The sequence below is a fragment of the Zonotrichia albicollis genome, chromosome 3 (genome assembly GCF_047830755.1).
Source record: "Zonotrichia albicollis isolate bZonAlb1 chromosome 3, bZonAlb1.hap1, whole genome shotgun sequence".
Lineage (NCBI taxonomy): Eukaryota > Metazoa > Chordata > Aves > Passeriformes > Passerellidae > Zonotrichia > Zonotrichia albicollis.
The window spans coordinates 19,250,246-19,275,062 of NC_133821.1; the positions used below are offsets into that span (position 1 = coordinate 19,250,246).

Here is a 24,817-nt window from a genome sequence, read left to right on the forward strand (position 1 = left end):
GTCTATATGTGGCTACCTTAAGGATAAAAGTTCCCAGGTTTGTTAAAAGCAGACTTTCATATTGAAAATCTAGCAGTGATTCCTCCCATGGCAGATTTAGCTGTATCATTTTAAACCCCTCTGTGGAATGAACAGGTACAGTACTAGTAATGCTTCACTCTTCAATAGCCTTCACCCATAGTTTGCAAAAATATAAAATAAGGTAAGTATCATCATGTGCCTTTAGCAAGGGAATAAAAATGACCTTACTGCTTGCAAATAAAGTAACACAAAGAGTGAAACAAAATAAAGTGTCTTGAGCATTAGTACTGAATTTTTTAATTGGTAGATGTTTGGTTTGAGCAGTGTATGCCTTTTACATTCACTTGGCTGCATTTTTTCATTGAACAACACTGCAAGTGACTCTTAAAATTCAAGCAGTTTTTATGATGGTACTTCTGCTATTTACATTTTTTCTTCAAATTATGTAAGTCTCATCTATTTGCAACTGACCAATTTCACATATCATTTTAACAAAAATAGTGATCACTATCAAGCAGTGATAATCTGAAGCTAGACTTTTGTTTAGGTTCATATAGCTAAGAAGTTCATATGTAAATGTGAGATAGTAAAAGATCTGCTTTATTGCATTCTCCTGGGAGACTGCACAGTGATTTTTTTGAAAGATCTCACATAAAGTAGTGGCTGAAAAGTCATAGTTTCATTAAAGAAAAAGATGTTGCAATGTTCAACTGGTTTCAATTTTTCTTTATCAAATACAAAGGGGTCAATTAGGGTCAAGTCAAAAATCTGAGATTTCTTGCCATAGTTGCCAACCAAAAGCTAAAACCCAAAGACAAATTAATCAATCACCAGAAGAGACTGACACTTCCAAAGGCCACGTGGCAGGAGATCCAGGGAAGGACACCCAGCACTAAGAGAATGAATTAAATAATATCACCTGGTCTTTATGCTCAGTGTATTCAGCAAGCCTCTCTTGCAGCAACACTTACAGAGAAAGAACACCCATGAAAACATTTCTATTCTCTTTCACAAGCTGCAGACTGCCAGTTCAGCTGTGTGATGCTTCCCAAGCAGTGCTGATGCAGGCACCCCTTCAGGATCACAGTCAGCTTTCATTTACATTGCTGTGAGCCCCAGGTAATCCCACCAGCTGCAGAGCTCTGTATTTGGAAACAGAATTTATTGCACAAGAGATCAGGCACATCAGGCCCTTCAGTTTAACTACACATCTAAAACAAGTGACATTAAAAAGCAATAATTCAACAAAACCATTGTTAGACTACTTGGAACATCACTTGAGATTTGGAACTGATAAGAGAAGAATCATTTAGACTGATTGCAGTCTGGAGTATCTGCTTTGAACTACCCCCAAGTAGCGTGAGTCATTTGTGCACCTAATTTTCTTTGTGAATTAGAAATCACAGAAACTCTCTCTCTAGGAAGTCTGCTGTCCAATAAAGAGAAGGATATTTTATTGCTCACCTTCTTTGTGTGAATTAATTTCAATTAATTGCAATTAAGAAAATAATATATGGCTTTTTTGAGAAGAGGAGCACATTTTACACATGAACAACCAATAACTCCTGAAATGGATCCTAAACCAGCTAAATTCAACAAGAATAAGTCTGTTTTTTAAATCAGACATAAAAAATGAAAACCCTTCATATATATAAGAAAAATATTCTCCCAACATCACATTATATTCAATGAGATTTAAGTATCATTTTATTATCATGATTAAAAAAGATGAATATTTTTCCTTGAAGAGTAACAAAATTTGGCTCTGGATGAGTGATTATCATTATGGACATCTGCTTTGAAATGTCACTAGACCTATTCTGGTGTGATGGGATTTCATCTCACAATATAAGTATAAAGCAAAATCTATTTCTCACAGATTGAGGAAGTAGTTGCAGAAGCTGTCACTTAAATTTTCTTTATTGCTATGTATTTTATATTGCATATGTAATAATTTGCCTTCTCTGGAACAAATTCATTCTACTGTCATATTTCACACAAATAAGGAGACATTCTTTGCATTATCATTTCAATGTGATGAATAAATTTTATTTAATTACCTGAAATGCTCATTTTTATGAGGGGAAAAAGATCAGACCCAGCCCATTTTTCAGGTTTAAACTTCTCCAGGGTTTAAGCATCATTTCACATGTAGAGGACAGGAAGTCCTCTCAGCAAAGTGTTCAAAGCAATATAACCAAAATATGATAAAGACAGACGGATTATTAAAGGAATTGGTTGAATTTGAAAGCATTTTATTATTTTCTGTCAATGCAAATACTGCACAGAAAAAAAAAAAATACACAATAAAACAGCACCCAGTGTTTGAATTGCAGTTCTGTTACTCGTAGCCCAAAGCATTCCAACCAGTGGTTGAAAAATGCTCTTTGATTTCCCTCTGTGATACAGACATCTTATAGGAAACAGATGCCTGTCACAAAACATTTTTGTCAGTGTGACTACACCACCTTCCCGTGCTCCCTTGTTCATTGCTGACTGTGCTCTTGTTTCCCTTCAAGGTCTGGCGCACCTGATGATGGGCGACCAAGGTATGGGCTCTGTTCCTTTTCCACTCTGCTTTCATTGTTTCTTCTTGTTCTGTAGCTGCTTTGAATCCATCACTGCAACCGATGGGCAAATGCTTGAAAGCTGTCTTTGGCTGCAAAGAGACACATGGTTTTAGTCACATTTTTTTCTTGTTTTGTTTTTTGGTTGTTTTGGTTCTTTTGTTTTGTTTGCTCCGTAAGCTTTTGTCCTCCTGCCTCCTCAACTCCCCCTCTTGCAAAACAATAACTAAAAAGAGGTGAGAGAAATAAGGAAGTGATTACAAAAATTCTGTATATTGATCAGAAGATACAATTATGGGTGATCCTATTAAAGATAAACAAAGTGCCAGACCACTCTTCAGATAGCCCCTGAAAGAAGATGCTCCTCTTGTAACATTGTACACATTGAAGAGTCCATTTGCATTAATGCATGGCTGATTGGAAATGTGCAGAAAGCACCTGCTCCTGGCTTCTGGAATGCTGAGAGTACAGTTTTGCTACCTAACAAAACCACTGATTTTTTCCTCCTAACCATTGTCCATGTTACCTTTGTGACAGTCTTTCTTATCTAAGCATGGATTATTTTTGTGTTTCTCTGCATGTACATGATTGGGAAGAAATAAACTAAATCCCTAATATGACACTGATTGCATCTCCATTTGTCTTCAGACACTTACCTTAGACTTTGTCTCTTCATGTTCAGATACTATTGCATTTACATGTACTCATGACTCTTACTGTTGTTTCTCTCCTCTTCTTTATTCTCTTTTTGTCTGGAAATGCTTTCTTCATGGAACCATTTCACCAAATCCATAGGTAAAAGTAAAGGTATTACATGATTTTCTTTATTTTTAATGCCATCAGTATACTTTAATGTATGTATAAATAATGCAAGTGAATGTAAAATTTTTGCGCTGATAACATGAGGTAGGTATATTCTTAAAGTAAATATTACATGGATATCAAGGTAAGGATAATTATCCTAAAGTACAGGCTGACCATTTTCTAAGTTTGTTTCCTGGTGTTGTGAGGGATGTGAAGCTTTGGCAGTGATAAAAGAGGCTGCAGCTCTAGGAAGTGTTCATGATGAAGTAACAGCCACATTTTGAGGTATGCCTTTTTCTCTTCTCAAAGAGCTGCAGTCTAAACCACCAGACACAGAAAAAAGAAAAAAAAGAAGTGTGATGTTGTTCAGTAGAGACTCTCTGGAGATAAACTGTGCAGGGTCAGTCCACAGCTTGATGTACCTTTTACATGGGAACAGCACTAACTTTAGCAAGTCTTTGCCCTGAGAGTTTCCTTTCATATTAATCACTTGGAGTGTATCTGAGATAAGAATTGGACAAAGGAATGAGGAAGAAAAAAAGCCAAAGAGAAGTTGTGGGTTTCTTTCAGATTTTTTTTTTATCCTTTTTGTTTCTTTATGTAAAGAATGACAGCTGTGTTTGCTTCCCTTCTCCCAGAGGAAACAGTGCAAGAATTTTTTCCTGTATAAATAAACATCAGGTTTTGCTACAAGGACACTTGTTCACAGGCACTGTGTAAATATATTTTTATGATAAGAAGGTGGTGATTAAAAGCCATTTAATCCCTGTTACATATGATGAATTATACAGTTCTATTCATCTTAGCCATTTGCCAGGGTTGCCTATTCTTTGTATAAAGCAAAAATCCAGTCTGCATGTTCATACTTTCCTGACTAGAAACAAACTACCAGGTTTGTTGGTGTCTTGGCTGATTTAGTGTTTCCATACCTAGGAGGTTCATGTAATGCAAAGTCTGTAAATACAAATCTGTAGTGTCCCTTTCCTCCTCATATCAGCCCCCCTGGAAAGACTCTGTACCTGTATAGGTGGGAGACAATTTGTGTGTGCTCTGGAGCTCTAAGTCTTCTTACTTAGGGAAAGTTTTAAGCAAGTATGAAAAACAATCTGCTCATTTCTCTGTTTTATCAGATAATTTTATTTTGTTTGCTATATGACTGATCCTTTTGTTTCTTAGCAGTACATAGTATGTGTGATTTCCGCATTACTTATTATTACTATCTTATTCCTAATCAGTAGATATCCTAGCTGCAGCTACCTTAAAATTACATTTTTTATTAACTGAACCTTGACACTATAGATAATTTTTTTTTAATAATGCACAATTACTTTTCTAGATTTTTCTGTACACAGAATAAATTATGTAGTGTATATGGCACCAAAGGGTTTTTTGTAAGGAGTAAAATATAAATATTATGAATATTTATTATCAATAGTAGCTGATATGAAGAGCAGATTTTTAGCAAAACATAAATTCTTCTAGTGTTTTGCAACATTTAGACTTTTATATTTTTTAAATGTTTAGCAACTATGTTTTAAAAAACTTACCTGTATATATTAGCTACATTTAATTTTCAGTAATGTGCCATGTAACATAATTTAAACATCAGTCACCAATCATCTAATCATTTGACTACATTTTACCTTTCATATTTTGGTTTTTTATTAGATTTATTCAGTTAAAATGGAAATAATCATTACTATATTTTGAGAATCACAATACTTCTGCACATATAAGGTTGTATATTTGTTCAAACTGATGGAGAGGGTTTATATGTGTGCCAACTCCAGCTGCTTGTAACAGAAAATATCCCCCAATGTTGAGCCATATCCTGAACCAGGAAAAAACAGCCTCATTTTGTTGACTGTCCTGAAACTTTACTAATATCAGCTATTGAAACCTGTGGCCTTGAAACAGTTCTGATAACACACATTTGTAACACATGACAGTATAAAAAATTATGAGGGTGATGGAAAGGAATGAAGGGAAAAAAGAGGAAACTCCTTTGTTATAAGTTCCATTTCTTGAGAGGTATGCAAGGGCAGTAATTGTAAAATTATGGGTGATTATATGATGAATTAATCATATTTTGGAAATATAAGCAATAAAACACTTTTAAGAAGCTTTACAATGTAATTTGTCCTGAAGAGTATAAATGGCTGAAGTATCACCATCTCCTTTAATTGTGTAAATATTCTTTGGGATACTGGAAAAGGAGAAAAAGAAAAAATCAAATCAATGTATCTTCATAATTAGGACAGGGTGTTAACAAGATAAGGACCTGGTGTTGACAGAGGAAGGAGAAATGTGGCAGCCTCTCCAAATGGACAGTACTAAGCTCAGTACTATCTCAAAATGCCCCTGATGTTTAACATTTAGTTGTAAATCTAAATTGGAATATCCTGGATAATCTCCCCACAAATTACTCCTTGTAGATGCTATGCCTAATTCTAGGAAGATCTGCAATCTTTTATTTCTATTGGCATTTGTTTATTTTCTGACAAGCACCATATATTCAGAAACATTTAGGAATTCCATTTTCATCCCCTGGAAATAACTGACCTGTATAGAATTTTAGCAGCAGCGTTGTCACAGCTCTGATGGTGAAAAGTCATAGGCAAGGTAAGGTTTGTAAATGGTGTTGATGTTTTTACTTGCCCACTTGAAAATGCTACTCAGAGCAATTATTCAATTCAGAGCAATTATTCAAGCAGATTTAAGGATTGCTTAAATTCGAAGCAGACCTGAAATCTGCTGTTCATAATAGGCAGATTTGTTTGCCCCCAAAAAATTTGTGCCCAAACAAATTTCCTCTGCTCTTTCCAACTATTGGAGGTTGTCTAATAAAACCATTTCCACCTATAGGCCTTACCTCGTCTAAGTCATGCAGGATTATTTTGTGTTGAATAGTAATAAGACTAAATTTATATGGCAACTAATGCAAAACACTCCATTTCTTTATTTAAAAAAAAATCTCATCCTCTCTTTTTCATGTTCTCTATTTCATATTCTTTTGGTGAACAATGAAAGGACTTTATAATTCACAAACTGTAAGAGTGACATGTAATACTTTGTTTTTATACTGCAGTTCTCTTAAGCCTATTCATATTTTTACCTATAGTTTTTTTATGTAATTATCATACTTTTGACTATATATATTACTCATACTGTACCTAAATACTATGTTCATACTCCTGTTCTATTATTTTAGTGATTATGTGCAGCTTTAAATTATACATGAGTCACTCAGGTTCGTAAAAACTTTTAAATGTTGGCTAGCTGAGCAATAAGTGTTTCTACCAAAAAATTGATAGTACAACTGCAATTTATTGTATTAGATTGCAGGCTTTTGAAGTGCTGGTATTTGCTTTACTGTGTATAAATGCTGAAGAAAGGCTTCAGAATGGCAATTTATGTATGTGTCAACATCCTTGACAAAGGAGGCGAACTTTTTTCTTGCACATCCTACTGCACAATACCTGTAACACCAAAGTGACACCACTAATTTTTTAATTATCAATCACACAACTCATTTGATAGCTAGGGAAATAGAGCATTGAAAAATAAGAGCAATTTATAGAAATTCTTAAACAGTCATGAGCATAAAAGTGGCATGTTATAGCTAAGTAATTATGTGATGCTTACATCATGCAACACAAATTTCACATTGTGACAGTAATTTCTGGAAACTGTCTGGAATTTGGTCGTTAACCTTCCTGCAACCACAAGTTCATCCTACTGGAATGACTTTGATTTTTGCTCTGGTTTTGAAGAACCAAGATGGTCTTGGCTCCTTGCACTCTCATTGAAACGCCTGTCCCCTCCTCATCTGCTGCTGTGTGTGCTCTTCAGGGTGGACATGAGAGACATCCATAGCCCATCCTTCCCTGGTCCAAGCCCCCAGCAGTCCAGAAACCCTGTAAATTCTTTGGCACAGCCCTGGACTCGAGCTCAGCTCCTTATTTTTGGCTCAGTGCCCTGTTGACATGGACTCCGTTTCATGGCTTTTGCCTGGCAAGCACAAAACGTGGACGGAGGGCATTCCTGACTCCCTGCACTTGTTCACATAGTTATATATCCTAGGTGATAGCAGCTGGCTGGAAAGACTCCCTGCTAGAAGTAAAGTGAGGTAATTTGGGGGTTTGGCACACAATGGGGTTGCCAGGGTAGGGGAACTGAAATTGTTTCTAGGTGACATTACAGGAGAAGAATGGATAACTTGAACTTCCCCACTCAATCTTGCAGTTGCTTCTATTGATAAAAAGGAACAAATCAACAAGGTTTAAAAATTTAACCTCCACAAGTCCCAAACATTTTGAAAGTCTTGGAAAATTTACAAAAATATCAGCATAAGAATTAAAAAAATATTCTCTTTAAAACTACCATCATTTTAATAAGTATTACGATTTTTAAAATAAATTTATGAAATTTATATATAAAGTTCCTCAAAGTACTGCAAAGAGCAGAAGCTACATCATATATCTCTTCTATAATGACTTCTTTTTTTCTAAAGAAACTCATCAGTATAGTTAAATAAAGGCTGCTGTTCACCAGAACTATGATAAGTAAGTTTTTGTGTGAAACTCATACCCCCATGCCTACAAATATATGTTCCAATAAATATTTGTACTATCCTTATATTTATATGGTCAATATGTTCAAATTTTGGTTGAATATCATAATGAACTCTACACTAAATGTTTATTTTGATGCATTGAAGCAAATAATTTTCTTGCACTTCAGTGGGTGATACCCTGCAACCCTGGAATATTGGCATTTGAAGCTGAAAATTCAAATTTATGTTGAATTATGATCAGTAAAAGGTCCCCAAGGAGACAAAAAATGCAGCAGAAGATGGCTGCTGAAGAAGTTTTCTATCTGAAGCACATGGCTCAGAAGAAACCAACCAACATCAGGAATAGAAATGCAAATTCTTCCTTGTGACCCACACACTTGAAATTCTATCTGAGATGGCTGATTCCTCATCAGCAGTATGAAAAGAAATTGCAAGGACCTGTCACAAATATAAAAAAAACTTTCTGAAGAAAGGGGAACATACTTATTTTTAAAATAAAATCACCACATGGTAATGTCCAATTCACACCAAGAGTTCTAGTGCCTTACCACCATGAAAATAAAGAATTCACCGTGTTCTGAATCATTCTGATGGCACTCAAAAGGATCACGTAACGTGTGTGTGTTTTTCATAGACTTCCTATGGATTCCAAGGAAAGACAATAAATGTGTTACTCTGGAGGTTTTAATGTAAAAAATGTTATATTTGTAAATGTGTACATTTCTGCTGGGTCCAGTAAACATTGTAGTATAGTACATATGCAGGATTTTGGCTTCCTCAGCACAAAGCTCCACTTTGAGGACAGGTTTATCCAGAAGATGGGTATGCTGACAGAAAACCTTTCAAAATAATATTAAAAAGTTCTTTCAAGATGAAGGATGTGCATTTCAGGCCAAAAAGTATGAGGGGATTTATTGGGGTAGGAAAACAGTTAAGCTGTCAATCTGAAGAGGTAAAAAAAAGAATCAGCAGGTAAGCAATAAAGAAATAGGAAGACTTAGCATTTCTTCCTTAAAGCAAACTTTTCTTTTAATGTATGTGTGAATGTACCTAGAAAATGAGAATTTAAAGCTGCAGTGGTCTTTTTTGCACAGTGAAATTCCATGAGAGTTTTATACATATTTCATAGACATTTCCAATGAAACAGGTGTTTGAGAGAAGTATATTCCTTGGATATTGGAATATCCTTGAACCTTCTTGTGAGCCAAATACATCAGCAGAGTGACACTAAAGATTTCAGTTTCACCCTAAGATTGCACTCTATCTTCCTAGCATAAAATTCAGTCCTTGAAATCTACAAGAGCAACTAAACAAATGAGCCCAACAGAATCTAATTTCTGTTATTTCAATGAAAATCAAAAGTAGTTGGAAATTACTGTACATCTCAGAACAGAAGTCTCAGCTGATTTTAACATTAATCCAATCAATCATGCTCAGTGGAGTTTCACCAGCTAAGTGGAAAGAAATTAGAGCCCCAAGGAAGAGTATTTGCAAACATCTCTAACATTTGTCTACATGCAGGATTACAAAATTCTGGACTAAGCTTTGTCACAGCTTCTAAAGAATCTAAATCTAATGAAAGTGAAGAAATCTTAAGAAGACTGCTCTAAAATTGTACTGGTATAGCTGAAAATGGGGACTGTGCTCTTTAAATGCACATTATAATGATATTTTTCTACTGAGAAGAACTGCCTGCAAAGGAATCGAAAAATATTTAAATATTCAGGTCAGAATTGATCATTCTTGTAGAAATAAGAATGCTGCATACAAATTTTTTAACCTGCTCTTTACAGGAATTTTCTTTGGTGGTAATAACATGCCAAGGTACTTAGAAACAACAGAAATTTGAGTTATCACATCATAATTAAACTCTTTTAATTAAAAAAATCCCCATACTTTATACTGGTACTACTAATATACCTCTCTTCTGATTTTTAAAGACTTCTATAACCCTGATGTTTTTAATTCCTCAAAGGTAGTTTTCTGTATTTACTTTGGGATCCACCTAGAGCAATTAAGCAGAACTGTGAAATTGTGCAAAGAACTGGGAAGTTCAGGACCATAAAGGAAGATTCCCATAGGAAATTGTGGAGCATGGAACGTGGACTTGGCTATGAAATTATGATTCTTTTAATGGTTTTCATAGATACCAACCTGTATCCAGATATAGGGGTTTTTCTCAGACTTGGGAGCAAACAAAAGTGACTGAATGTTTTTATTGAATGAATTTATTCTAGTGAAAGGAGTCCTTTCTTCCTCATTAAATCTATATTCAGGGCAAAGGTTTTTTTTTTTTTTCTGTTGGCACCCACTTAGAACAATTTTCTGATCAGCACTGCATTTCATTTAAAGGCAGTTTTTGTAGTTTGCTGCTATGACTTAGAAGTTCTGGTACTTTTTTTTTTCGCTGCTCAAAGTAGACATTTATCCTTTAAAGAAAGGAAGCATCTGGACTGATTCACTGGCAACTAATAAAGCTGTATAGAAGCAACATTGGATAACAAGAGGCTACCAGAGAACACCTGGCATTGCTGGCATCACAGCCTTGACTTCAGTAGCTTCTCTGTCTTGGGGATGGGAGGAAATAAAAGCAGCTGGGTCTAACTCCTTTCATCTGCCTTTGCATATTCTTCAGACAGAGGAGAGTCTGCCTGGAAAGCAAAATTCAGCATTAAGTGAGTATAAGTCTGGAAAATTTTCACTGGGGTTACCCTTAGCTGACAGGTCTGTCCTGAATTCCATTATCGTGAGCCATGGTTATTCCATTTTCAGGAGTATCCACCCAAAGAAAAGGAAGCTAAAGATCTTTCTGTGACCATTAATGCTCTGCTTCTGAAGCATCTTTTGGCTGACAAAAACCTGAGAGGTTCCTGAGGACAGCTGCATTGGTACTTAGTTGACCCCACTCCCAGCCAGCAGTAACATCTCTCTCTAGAATGGGAAGTCAGGAAGAATTTTCTTCATTTCCTACTTCATTGAACCTGAGTTATATCAAAAGGTGCCAGATAAGGGCTTTTGATCTCAGGAAAAGGGCATTGCAGGCCTTTTGCTGGTAATACAACCTGGTCTTTTGATTTTCTCAGTTAATGGCTCTGCTAAACCACTTGGCCTTACAAGGTACTTACAAAATACATTCATTATACTTGTATTTCTACAAGTCCATAAGAAGTATTTTTTAAAACCTCACCAAAGTTGTCTACATACAAATCACTATTGAAAACTCTGTTTGCAAGCTGTGATTTTACTATTGAAGTAAATTTATGCTTTAAATGATGTGCAAAACATCGCATAAATTAATTTTAAAGGCAAATGTCTGTTTGACAATGCTATTTGCACTGTCAATGGATGTTTATTTAAATGAGTATCTGATACTACTTGTATTAACTGCAACTACTGATTAGTTGTTATGTAATTTTCAATTTTAGAAGAGTCATTTGGCTGTGGTTACATTGAACTCTAGCACTACTGTATGTTTATATCATCCCAAAAGTGATGGGAGATTTCACAGTGTTCTATTTTAATTTAATCTTCATTTGCCTAAACACCCCTATATCACGTGGTACAAGTAGTAAACTGGTGCTTTTCTTTCATCCAAATGAATCTGAAGACCAATAATTTTGTGGTTATTCCTCTAAGTTCTTAAGTTCTTACATCATTATGCACCTTTAAACACAAGAAAATGCAGCTGTGACTGTATCAGTCATGCACTGATATTTTTAATGTCCTTAGCAGGTTTTTTTTTTTGTCTCTATACTTCTCTGCAGTGAATTATTCAAAATAAGAATACTGTCCATGACTGTGACTGTGTTATCATACTGGAAGAAAATTTATATTTCAGAAAAGAATAATGTATAAGTGTCTAAGTGCAAGATTGGACCAACAAAGCTAGACTTGGAAATTAGCAATTCTGTGTGATTCTCATGCAACATATTTATCTGTATAGAACTGTTATACATCTTATTCATATAGGAAAATATCAGAAAAATCTGTGGAAAAGACAGGAAAATATCTGTGGCAAATCTATATTCTGAGCATTACACAAAGCTACCCGAGTCCCACTGTTAGTCTACTGCTGCATATTTCCCCAATGCAAAGAAGGGGCTGTTCAGGGCTACTATGAAGAGGGAAAATTCCTGTATTCCTTTTGAAAATATTGGGAAGCATGGAGTAAAACACAGTAAGTCATTCACAATTCCAAAGGACAAATTCCTCAAAAATTTATATTAACATATCCACATTTACCATGCATTCGTGGAGCTGCATTCAGAATGTAGTCACATTAGCAGGTAAATAGAACCTGCTGCACTTCATCACTTTACCTCTCAGAAATGGCTCTATCTCAGGTTTTATAATGCTTTATATAATGACAAATATGTAATAAAAATCGCTCATGTGTCATTATGTGTCATTTATTCTCTCTTCCAGGAAAACACATGCATTTGATATTTATCCAGTGTTCTAAAATAGCTGATAGACTTACACCTTGCTAACAAGACTATTCATTTTGGTTGTCCCTGAAATGAATAGGCTTGTTAAAGAAACAGGTTTTTTGAGAGTTCTGCATTTATCAAGCTGTTATAAAAGCAAAATGAAAGTTTAATTAATATTTTCCTTTTCAAAACACCTAAAAGATCTGTATTTCAGCCCTATAGCTTTTAATAAGTACATATAACTCTCAGAAATGTACATATATCTAGGTCATGCTAATTACCCACCTTGGGAGGCAATAATGTGCCTATACTCCTCTACCTAGCTGGCATACTCTTGAGACCCAAGTCAGAAGAGCAGGCTTCAGAAAGTCTAAAAATACATTTACTAGGTTCTTAGCCATTAAACTGCTTAAAGAGGAGGTCTCTCATGTACTAACTGACAGCCTGTAATTTCTGTTATGCAGGAAATGAGACTAGATAATCAAAAACAACCTTTCTAGCCTTGAAGCCTATGAATCACACAGAACAGAAAAATTACTGTGGCAACATGTAAGAAAATTGTCAGGCATTAAAAGAGTCACAGCATTTTTGCTTTATTAGTGGCACTTTTATCAGGCTTCTTGTGTAGATGGAATTATGTGTCAACGAGCTCCCCAATTCAAGCCCTTATGGAGTAACTGGGAAAAACATTCAAAGCATTCCCTCAAGCCGGGATGTACCATGGAAACTGAAACACCTTCATGGGAAAGCCTCAAACATATATGGAAGTGTGAATCAAAGGGAGGTTAATCCTTCTCAAACTTCAATATTTTGCTGTGGTTTTTTATTTTGAATACTTTGAATTTAATACTGCAGTTATTCTCATATTTAGGAGCGTTATGCTATTCAGTATTTTTGTTCTATACAGGTTCTCATAACACGTTTGCAACAGGTTTTGGAGGTCTCTAAGTTATATTGTAAGAAATGAGCTTACCTTGTCATACAGTGACTGCTACACCAGATAAACCCTGGGCAAAACATTGTTGTGGATTATTTGTGCAGCAAAGCTGGAGCTGTTCATATCTGCCCTTTTATAAAGGGAAAAATGCTGGAAAATTGAGAAATAGAAATTGTGATTGAATCCAGGAAATGTTATAAACTAGAGGGTACACAGTCCCATAAGAGTGCTCTGAATTAGAGAAAAGAAAGATTCAAACTTATAAGACTCAGAGTCTTTTAATATAAAGACTGAAGTCAGCATTCTAATATTTAGTTTCTCTTTGAACCTCACCACTCAAAGTTATATTCACTGAGAGTTAAGTAGTCTTTTTTAGTTGCAATATGCTCACACAAAAGGAGAGGATGGAATCATAGGCTACTTTATTGAAGGACTTATTATTCTACATCAGAATTATCTTTATTCATGAAGACTTCAAACACTTTCTTAATGTTCAGTTTTACTGTAGCTAGGAAAAGATCCTGTTATTTGCTAAAATTCAGGAAGACAAATGGGACTATGTTGTTTCTCCCAGAACAAATGAAAAAAAAAAATAAGGAGTTATTTAATTGAATGGATTTAGAATTTTTCTAGTTTAAAAAAATTCCAAATCCTTCCCTGGTAATACATGTTGACTATCAGGGAGGAGGAGGAAAGCCAATTTTTGAGGTATATTTTTTATGCCTCATTAGTGGTGTGCAGTTACACACCTTGTAGACTTAACAGCCTCTGGGTTATTAACATTTTACTGCTTGATAATTTATTAATATAATGGGTCAAATATATGTACAAGCAGCTAAATATGGGTCATTGGGAAAAATGAAAAATCCTATTCACTTGGATGGGGAAAAATGTCTCTCCTACAGATTTTTCTTTATTGTTTTATGCACTTATTGTTGATATATATTATGGAAGCATCTCTATGTGTAGCTAAGTGGAGACCTCTCTTTTGGAACATCTGTCCTTGTTTTCTAATCTACCTCTGTGTCCTCAGTGAAGCTGGTAATTATTCAGCCATCAGTGAAATTACTGATTTTTTGGGGGAAAGCCATAGGGAGGTGGCATAAGGAATTCTGATTCAGACTGAGAAGTGGGATTCAGATAAGGAAAAGCTGATTTCTATTTTTCCATGTCTTTGGATTGTGTTCAGGCCATACTGGTGTGTTAGAGAGGAGCAGGCTTCAAATATGTGGCAAATCCATGGCTGTGGTTCCTCCTGTGCTGCTGCACAGTGAGTGAGGGCACTTCAGAAATTCTCTGAGCAGCTTCCTTCTGTCTCAGTGTCATCCCTCAGAACTGGCAGCATCTGGCATTCTCAGAGAATTAATTTCTGGGGAGTGTTTGAGAACAGGGCATATTAAAATGTCACTGTGGGGGTGCTGTCCTATGTTTGAAGGCTGATACAAAGGAATTGACAGCTAAAAGCAAAACAAAACGTAAAAAAAAGCCATTCCAAGAGCAACCCTAGACCCTCCAGCAGTTATAATTAGATCACTTTGTATAATTTATGTTGGATTATAATATTCAGATTCACATAAATGAGTACATAGGTCAAAAGCCCCACACAGTCTCTTTTTCCTTTGCATTTACAATATATTTTATAGTTTTTCTTATCTTGTGTTGTGTCTGTTTACAAGAGACATAGTTTAGCAGGAGAACTGATGAAGCCCTGATGCTTTCATGGTTGCACAGTGCCTGTCATTCTGCTGAAGGACTGAGGAAAACCTAATTGGCAGTTAAAGCATGAACTTTCTGTACCTCAAAATATGGTTCTCAATTCCTATTTTGCCTGTGGTGCATTTGCTGACAGTTTTAGCAGATGTTTGACTGCCAGTGAAGTGTGGTCATGACTGTTGATGTGGTCAGGCATGTTATTTGAAAAAAAATAAATCTTTCCAGTATCCCAGGATGTGTCTGATTCAAAATCTAGATTAATTTGGTTTTAGTAATTCAACATGGAACACCTTTGACTGCTTCAGAGTTTGACTTTATTGTAGTGGGTTTGTCTGCAAACAGGCACTAGGAATGAAACCAAACAGACATTAGTGCCAGTTTGGGATGGTTTGGAAAGAGAAATTTATCAGCAGTAACACAGAGAAAGAAAGAAAGAGGAGAAGCTTTGAATGTTGTCGATAGGTTTGTATTTTTAAAAAAAAAGCTTTGCAAGTTGCATTTGGGCTGTTTTCCCTTCTGCTTTGTTTTGGATTTGGGGTTGTTTTTTGGGTTTTGCTGTTGTTTGTTGTTTTGGGTTTTTTCAACTGAGTAATAAACAGGGTTCCTGTGGTCTAAGAACAAAGCCACTGCATGTGTGGAGACCAATGAAATACTAATTGGATTACAGGTGTGCTTAATTATCGTGCACTGAAGGTGTTCAATTTTCTTGTGATCGAGGCAGTTGTGTGAATATGGACTGCAAGAAAGGGTGTTTTTTCTTCTGCTAAGCGAAAAGCTCAGAGAATACAAAAAGGATGAGTAAAGCTGACAGGAACTTTACTAAAACTTTATGCATCTCTTGTCTCTTCTTTTTTTTCCCTGAAGGACAGTGTTTTTCCTTATAGTGTGAATATTTAGCATTCTTTTGAGAAGCATTTTGCTAATTAAATACCTGTAGCACCTCTGAGATGCTTGCAGCGTGGGAGGACAATGACTTTTGGCACAAGGCAGTGAGAGCAGCCTGTTCTGGGTTATTGTATTCAAAACTTTTCCTTGGAAAATTAAGGCACTAAGTAGAAAACTACAAGGGGAAACTTCAGTGTCCTGACATTTAAACCTGGTTCTAGACAGATTTGAAAACTACCTGTGTTTGTGAAGTCTCAAAGGCAGGAAGGTTCTGAAGAGCCATAGAAGTACAGGCATAAAAGATTTTATTATTCTGGCATAAAAGATTTTATTATTCTGTTCTTTTCTCCTACCGACTGTCTCTCCCTGTTGCTAGGAGAAAGATAAGGTAACTGCTCCCAAATTTTTAAGATACCATAGCTATTTCCTGCCAAGTGTTTTCTCCTAGGACTGACTGTTCCAATACTCAGTAGGGCCCAAAAAAATCTTTGATAAAGCCAACCACTCATACTTTTTTTTTCTCCTTATATTCCAAGGGTTAGGAAAGGGAGAAGTTAAGAATGGGAAGGTAAAAGAGCTGTTGCTGTGGGAGTGGATGACAATTTAGAAGTGGAAAACCCAGACCTGCCAATCCTTGGTCCTGGCTTGGCTTGAGAGTGTAGAGAAAACTGCCTGAGAGACCTGGAAGATGTGACTTGCTCAAGCTCTTTGGTTGTTCATTTAGTCTTTAAAAAGAAGAACCCTGATTATGCATTCCTGTCACTTTTGATGTGTGATCAGAATTCAACAATGCTACATTTCTGTCAAAGGCTCTTCAACTCCAACGCTTCCATATCTTCAATTTTCATAATTGATTTGATAACAAAATTACTTAATATTAAGTTCATGACAACATTTTTCAAGACAGAAAGGCTTCCTTCAACCATTCTCCTCCTCTCATTACTGTATTTTAATTGGTCTCTCTGAAAGTCATATTAAATATTTAGTCTATAAGCTTGATTTGATCATTACCTGTACATCAGCAAAGAATCTTTGCAAATACAGTGAATTAAAAAGAGCTGTATGTACCTTAGCATGGATGATTTAAGACCAGTTGAGGAGAAGAATATTATGAAGTAGATCTATATCAAGAGGAAGGTTAATGAAGACAAAGCCCCAAGACCTCTAGGTCTTAAGCAGAGATCTATAATATTTGCCTAACAAGATTACGTCCAGAGGCAAAACTAAGTAGCATAGTGCTCAGAAATAATCAAGGAAGTGAAGGTAAAAGAAGGAAAAAATAAGAAAAATAAAGCATAAGAGAGCAGAAAGAATTTTGCCTCTGAAATCAGCAAGTGGAAACAGTCAAACCCAGTTTTATTTTATACCTTTTTACCAATTACATGTAGATAGATCTTCTGGCAATTTCCACTAAAATTTCTATTATTTTTTGTGTATTTAAGCCTTAACTAAAGATAAATAGATCAAATAACCTCTGATTCCCCAAAACATGAACATTTAGTTATAGCTTTTTAAAAGTAGGAATAATACCTAACTCTTACATGTGCTATTAAGTATTCTAGATGCCCATTCCATAACCACATTATTCTTAGAGTTTAAAAGACCTTGAAGCAAAAATGCTTCAAGTCTAATGTGAAATATAAATGTATTAGAAAATAAAGTGAAGAAAATCAAATAGGTAGAAGATATGTTATTATTTAGTAATGTGCTTGAATATGGTGCCCAAACATTTGTATTTTCCCTAAAGAAATGTGTTTAATATTTTTATATATAAACATGGAAAAGGGAAAAAAGCCCCAAAACCCTCCCTATTTCTTAAGTAAAAATTTTATGAGGAAATAACATCAATTACATACATTACACTAGATACGTAACAGATATTACATACACCCAGTCATTATTTATGTGCATTGAAATGTCAAAAAATCTGGAAAAAAGTACCAGTTTTTCAGAACTACTCTTTCTTTTTTAATAAATCCAGGAGCAATATCTATATAAAATGACTCTAAAGCATGCTGAATGCATTTTAAATTTATCAGCAAACTCCTTTTAGTTATCAAGCTTGAGAACATTTATCCTATTCATTATTGACATCTCCCAGAATTCTTTCCATGGTTTTGTGCAAATAGCTTGGCAGCTTTTGGCAAATAGAGGTGATTTTCAGTAACATTTTTCAGATACTTCAAATTGAATTATACATCCAGAGATAGTCAATCTTTCTTACCATTAATTTTTCAGGGAAAAAAAAATCCTTTTGTATTGAAGGCCAGCTCTGCAAAGGGGACCTAAACCTTGCAATGCTAACAGAGATCTGACCAAAGGGCTGGAGAAATCCTGCCCACCAGAATGCCCAACCCTTGCCTTAATACACAGGCTTGTTCTGCAATAGAAGGGGGAATATGAGGTGCCTTTGGGTACTGTGGGAATTTTAATACTGTGAAAGTGAAAACTATGAGGTTGATGAGTAAAGGTTGTGAGATCTAAACAGTGTTTATCAAAATCTACCTTAGGAATTTTCATACATCTCAGATTTGGCATTCCAACATGACAACGTTAAGAAGGCGCACCCATGTCCACAGCTACGTGGCATTTTTTGGCATCTTTTATCTTTTGGTTTTTGCTTTGAATTCTATTGTCTCAAACCATTTTATTTTAAAGTAGCTCAAAAAATATGCATTTCTAATTGTAATGATGGTTATAGACTCCTGACCTGATTGAAGTAACTCAAGTCTTTGCCCAATAAGTCTGCAATATCGGGCAAAGTCTTTATTAGGGCTTTGGCCTCTCTTTTCATTGCTATTGAGGGTCTGGAATGAAGGTCTAAAGAGATGAAGATTACAGCAATATGTGGAATCTTTGCATCATATCTAGTCCCAAAGCTGGGAATAGGGCTGAGCTGTAGCCTGGGGCCTTCCTTAAGCATGGAGAGGAGAGTCACTTCCATGAAACAGGTTGATCCAGCACAGACAGCAGAATCACCAGGATGGTGCAGGCTCACATGCACAAATCTTTTATTGCTACTGACTGAGATACAGAAAAGATTTATAGTTTTGGTCAGCCTAGGCTATGTGGGGTGTAAAATGATTTTCTTTCCAGAGCTCAGAGGCTCAGGACTGATTTGCTGTTAGAAAAGCCAGGGGCAGTGTGAAAGTTGAGGTCTGCAGAATGAGGTGCTACCCAATGCATTGAGCTTGGTGGGTCATCTTGTAATCAAGTCTGAGGTTCCCTTCTAGCTGTCAAATGCAGCCTTCTGCAAATGTTAGGTGAGTGTCTAGATTTTCAGATCAACTTTCAATGATTTAATAACTTCCTTAAAGAAAACAAGTGTTAGTTTACAAGGTAGGATTGAGGGAAAATGCCTTACAAATCCATTGAGAATTTGCATAGGAATTATATTATCAAATGTCAGCTGATAACTACTTTGTTGTATGATAATTCCAGCACTTATTATGAAATTATTTGTGTTGTCATCAAGTTTTCAGTTGTCTTAGAGCAAGAATGCACATATATCTGTGTGATGGTGCTCAACAGCTGGACAATGATCTTAGAGGTCTTTTCCAACCTGAACCATTCAATGGTTTTTCAATGGGTTTTATGTATCAAGATAAGGACAGAGATTGCAAAACCAATATTTTTCCTCACAACTTTACTTCTTTGGAATCTTCCATGGAAGTTCTACTGTTCTGTGTTTTCTTTAGAGGGAAGGATAAAACACTTGATGCCCTGTATCCAAGCCATCCTGTTCAGCTGCAGGAAATGCTCCCACTGTGATAAGTGAGGTTTCAACCTGCAAGAATGGCACAGAATGAAATTTCATAGGATTATTAGATTTCATGTGTTATTAAATCTGGAGCCAGATTTTTATGTAGCCAAGCAGGGCAAGCCTGAAGTCCAAGATCATGGGGCTGGAAGTGCAGGAGAAAATATGTCCATTTTGGAAAGTCCAGTGTGGTCAAGTGATGAAAGAGGCTGTCAGGGATGAACTACTAATTTCAAAAGGCGCCTTTCTGCTAGGAAGGAGTCCTCAACAGGCAGAAGATGCTGGAGAGCACTAGTGGTGAATTCCTCTGTGGTGAATCCCAAGCTGTCAGAGCAGTTTTGTGGCGCAGGAATGTGAGCAGTGGTTTCTCCACAGTGAGAAAAGTTCTCATAGTCCATCCCTTGGTATTAACAACTAATTGCTCTAAGTATGTGAGAGAGTAGACAGTGGTATTATTTACTGTAGAGGAGTTGGATATAACTCTAGAAAAGCCAATATTCTGCCATGAAACAAGCTACTAATTTGCTTATGTGGTAAATTGAGAGTGCTGCTCTTACAATTGAATTACTCATAGGAAAATGGAAAAAAGGCCTCACCTGCTCACCTTCATGCAGCCCACAGATATTATTGGCAGGCTGATGTGGTAGAAATTTGTTTTGTGTTCAGAATTATAGTAATGAAAAGGGTCATCAATATAGCTAATATTACTATTGATTCAGTATTGTTTGTTTTTTGGTTTTTTTTTTACTTGCATTACTGCTTTGCCATGATCCATCTCTCTTGTACATTCTTTGTTCTCCACTTCTAAGAAATGAAAATACACATCCCTCAATCTATGTCTTGAAGTAGTCAATAGCTGCTGAAGGAATGTTTTTAACTTTGGCCTTTAATGAAAGTCTTTTAAGACTCTGAGCTGTGACAGACTATGTCATTAAAATACACTTTAATTTGTGGTATAATTTATAAAAGTGTAGGGGTTTACATGTTTATAATAAATGGATATATTGCTCTCAGTGTGAAAAAGCAGTAGATTGAATAGCATAAAAGTCAGTCACTAATTTTGTGTTTATATAAATTCCTTTTTGAAGCTTTTAATTGAATTAATCAATTTAAAATCAGATTACTCAAACACAGCAAAACTTTAAATGTATTGACATTTTTTCTCTCTGACCTATATGGAGTAAACTCAACTGTATTTTTAATCAATAATTTGGCTGTGAGCTTGTTTCTTAGTTAAGCTCTGGAAGGGCAATATCCTATCCTTACTGATGTCTATGGCAAAATTCTTCTTGACTAAAATGAGTTTTGCAGTTCAGTCTTTCTGTTTTTGATAAAGTCATACACCTTACAGAAATTTTAAAGAATGATTCTTTATATTTTTTATTCATATGCGAACTATATAGGAAGGAAATTATAATTTAGCACTCAACTACTTGCACAAGCATGCAGACACTACCCCAGTCACAAAAATAGACTAAACCATAACTCAATGGCAGAGAATAAATTACATGATACTGTGAAGATATCAAATTCAGCATGTAGTATAAATAATTTCTTAACCAAAGCTGGTAAGCAGTTAGTGGTAATTATTGTAATAAAATTAGAACAAAGGTGAGGATACAATACTGCATTGTTTAAAAAGCAATTTTAATATGAGCAATACTAAGGAAAAATTGCTTTCAGAGCTGGGAAATGTGCTGTAGTTAAGATAAAATTGCTCAGACTCATCTGACCATTGATTCTGTTTTTCATCCTGTTCTCTTACTGAAAAAAGCTGTAGTCAATCAAACATGACTCTGTTGTATGATGCAAGGAAAAGCACAGATGTGCTAAGTAGATTTTAAACATTATTCTGGTTTTGGTTGCTGTAAACTATAAACTTCTAACTATTGCACTTCGTATGAATAATCTTGGTTTTTAAAGACACATTATTTTTATAAGAAGAAATATGTGGTTTTGGTGTCTGAATAATTTGATCCTAAGGCACAGGAATAACAAAATATGCTCTGGGGCTTGCAATCTAAAGCCAGCTTGCTGTATCTGACATTTATCTGCCCCTATTCAATTTTGCTCTGGGGAGGACCAGCAGCTCTTTGATTAATTTACAACTGCTTCAATATGAAATCTTAGTCATGGCACTGTGATGGCAGGTCAGCAGCAATACCCCTTCCAAGGTGCTGCCTTGGAAAGGCTGGAAGGCTCTGGATGTCACTTAGAGATTTTTTTAATGTTTTCTTTCTCTACATTCTGTTGAAGGTTTTTTTTTTTTTTTTCCATTGCTCATAATCATGTTGAGGAATGAGGTCTTAGCCACACATTTATAAAACTCCATGTTCATGTGAGCAATTGGAGAGCAAGAAAAGGGCAAAAGAGCCAATGGGTATATTTTATGAAAACTTATTCTGTTTCATAAATTCTACTAGCAGCAAGGATCTAATTCAGCTGCTGTCAAATTTTGGGCCACCTCAGAGGTACTCGTGAAGAATGATGGAACTTCAAATGTCCCATTAGCCCATCAAAGGATTAATGGGAAACAATGCTTTTTGAGGAAGGCTCTGCATTGCTTCTTTCCTGCTGGGGTGAGTCCCAGACAGCTGGCTAACCTGTGCTAATAGTCTCTTTTCTGTCACCAGACTCCTGTGAAAAGGTGTAAGAAAGCTGGAAAAGTGCTGTCATGTTCTTATGACACATGGCATAGCATCTGTTTCATTTTTCCCCTTCCTTGTGAGCTCACCTGGAATTCAAAAAGCATTTACATCAGAAGATGGTTCTGCAGATAATCCTGACTTTAGTTTCTGTCTTTATCAAGACTATAGCATTCTATACTTATTTTAAAAGCACATGTATGACTTCTCTAATTAAATTATTCTCAAAACCTTGGTTATTTCTGAATATTATTAATTGTAGTGGTGAGCAAAGATATTTGCTTAATAGACATGACTCTTAGTCACACAAACCAACAAGCAAAACCTTTGAAACCAAGCTTCATCTGGGTGTATATTTCTGTTACTGACTCCATGCCTGCATTCATGGTCTTATACCCTAATAGGGAAAAAAAAAAAAAAAAAGTTAATTTTATGCTGCAATTTCATGAGAAGAAGGCTACTTGTGAATTTTTATTATATTCACTAAGCCAATATCGTGCATGTTCTGACATTCTAAGGTCACTTAAAATATCTTTCTCTAGATTTATACATGCTGTACGAAAAAAAAGCCAAACAAACATTAGGAAAAATAGGACCTCATCACAGTATTTTAAAGTTTATGATTCATTGAAGTTCACATATTTTAGTACAATTCCATTCTAGATTTTGTTTTGTATGATTTTTCACTGTAAGAATGACATTTAAGGGAAAAAGAAAAAAGGAGAGATACCATCCTCTGTGCAAGAAATCTATTTTAAGCCTCTTTCTTTCTCTTTCTTTCTTTCTTTCTTTCTTTCTTTCTTTCTTTCTTTCTTTCTTCCTTTCTTTCTTTCTCTTTCTTTCTTTCTTTCTTTCTTTCTTTCTTTCTTTCTTTCTTTCTTTCTTTCTTTCTTTCTTTCTTTCTTTCTTTCTTTCTTTCTTTCTTTCTTTCTTTCTTTCTTTCTTTCTTTTCTTTCTTTTCTCTCTCTCTCTCTCTCTCTCTCTTTCTCTCTTTCTCTCTCTTTCTCTCTCTCTCTCTTTCTCTCTCTCTCTCTCTTTCTCTCCCTCTTTCTCTCCCTCTTTCTCTCTCTTTCCTTTCTTCTCCCTGCGTAGTTCACAGAAAAAAATGCATTGATCTTAGCAAGAGATCAATAGGCAGAGCCATTCACAGTTAGATATTCTGCAGAAAATAACTTGAATCAAATTAACCTGGAGCACCTGCTGCAGTTTTGCCAGGTAACCTTGCTCTCAAGCAGGTTTTAAGTATAATAAATTATATTTATGTGGTAAAAAGCAGTGCCTTGTGAATTGTTAAAGATATACTCACTAGGTTGCACTGTAATCCCCTTTGTAATCACCCGTTAGTATATCTTTTATGCTTTGAGATTACAGGGTTTTATTTCAAAAAATGGTGGTCATACTGTTTTTATTACTTTTACTTCCAAAGGTCATGTTACAGCTGTCAAAAATAAGCATAGATCTTGGTATTAATATTTTAAAACACAGTGCCGGCAAGCCCATATTGTTACTCTCCCCATGGTAATTTAAGGTTGGGGAGCTTTACTGATTAAACCCTTCATTTTAATTTTCAACATTTGCATTTAAAAGGTAGCTCCTTTGACTGGTAATAAATGAGGCATTGGTTATATTTAATAACTCCTATGCATTGTGGTGTCACAGCAGACCCACAAGATCCTACATGCTGTCACATTTAGGATGATAGATTTTATAAAACTGCGTTGCATAAAGATGAATCCTTTTGTGCTACCTTGTAAGGTTGCCATGGTGACAGAGCGCTGCTTCATGGGAATTTCACTTTTCTGGTAATGTTAGATACTGAACCCAAAGCTTCTTCTTCAGATTGTTCTTAAATCTCACTTTTAATACATTTTGTAGAGGCTTTTAATTCATATTTTTATCTTTATTTTCTCAGAAATATCTCCTATAATGCTGTCATAGGTGAAGTGCTAAATGTTGACTTCCCAAATGATGAGCATGGTAGACACTTGAAATATTTTGGCGTTTTATGTTCCATGCCAATGCTCCATTTGATAAATATTTAGGATGTGTTTTGCAATTCCACACTTTCTCTGAACTATAAAAAGAAAGATCTCAGACCTCTAGCTATGGAAATATTTCCATCATGGGAAAACATTACAGATAATATGCTGTAGACAGATAAACCCTATATTTCTTTTTTAAAATTGTTTTGTCAGCAAAATGCATTTAAATAATATATATATGGAAAATGGTTATAAAATTGTTTTTAGATCTGCAAATAAAGCCACATTTTTTTGTGGAATAATTGTGCATTTCTCTGTAGCAGGTGATGTATTTTTATCATCCTGTTTGCATAGGAAATCATATGGGAACTCCAGTTGATCTGACATTCATAACCCACTGATTTTCTTTACCTTTACAAATAAAAATGAGTGACGTGGAAATCCTTATTCCCTGCTCTAATCCCTTATTCCTGAATGCTTGGCTGTGGATTGTTCAC

The 24,817-nt window shown here is 35.5% G+C and overlaps 1 protein-coding gene across 31 annotated transcripts in view; it reads left to right on the plus strand.

Annotated features, from left to right (window-relative positions):
• Positions 1-24,817, plus strand: part of NRXN1 (neurexin 1) — a 693,385-nt gene that overhangs the window by 80,782 nt on the left and 587,786 nt on the right. For 19 of the 31 annotated variants that reach the window (XM_074536869.1, XM_074536872.1, XM_074536888.1 and 16 more), the window contains 2 exons: positions 2,541-2,570; positions 3,384-3,395. The exons of 6 other annotated variants lie outside the window; for them this stretch is intronic. In XM_074536869.1, the coding sequence (XP_074392970.1) occupies positions 2,541-2,570; positions 3,384-3,395 (42 nt within the window). The remainder of the gene's footprint in view (positions 1-2,540; positions 2,571-3,383; positions 3,396-24,817) is intronic. 6 more of the 31 variants (XM_074536873.1, XM_074536878.1, XM_074536883.1 and 3 more) reach the window with 1 other exon arrangement.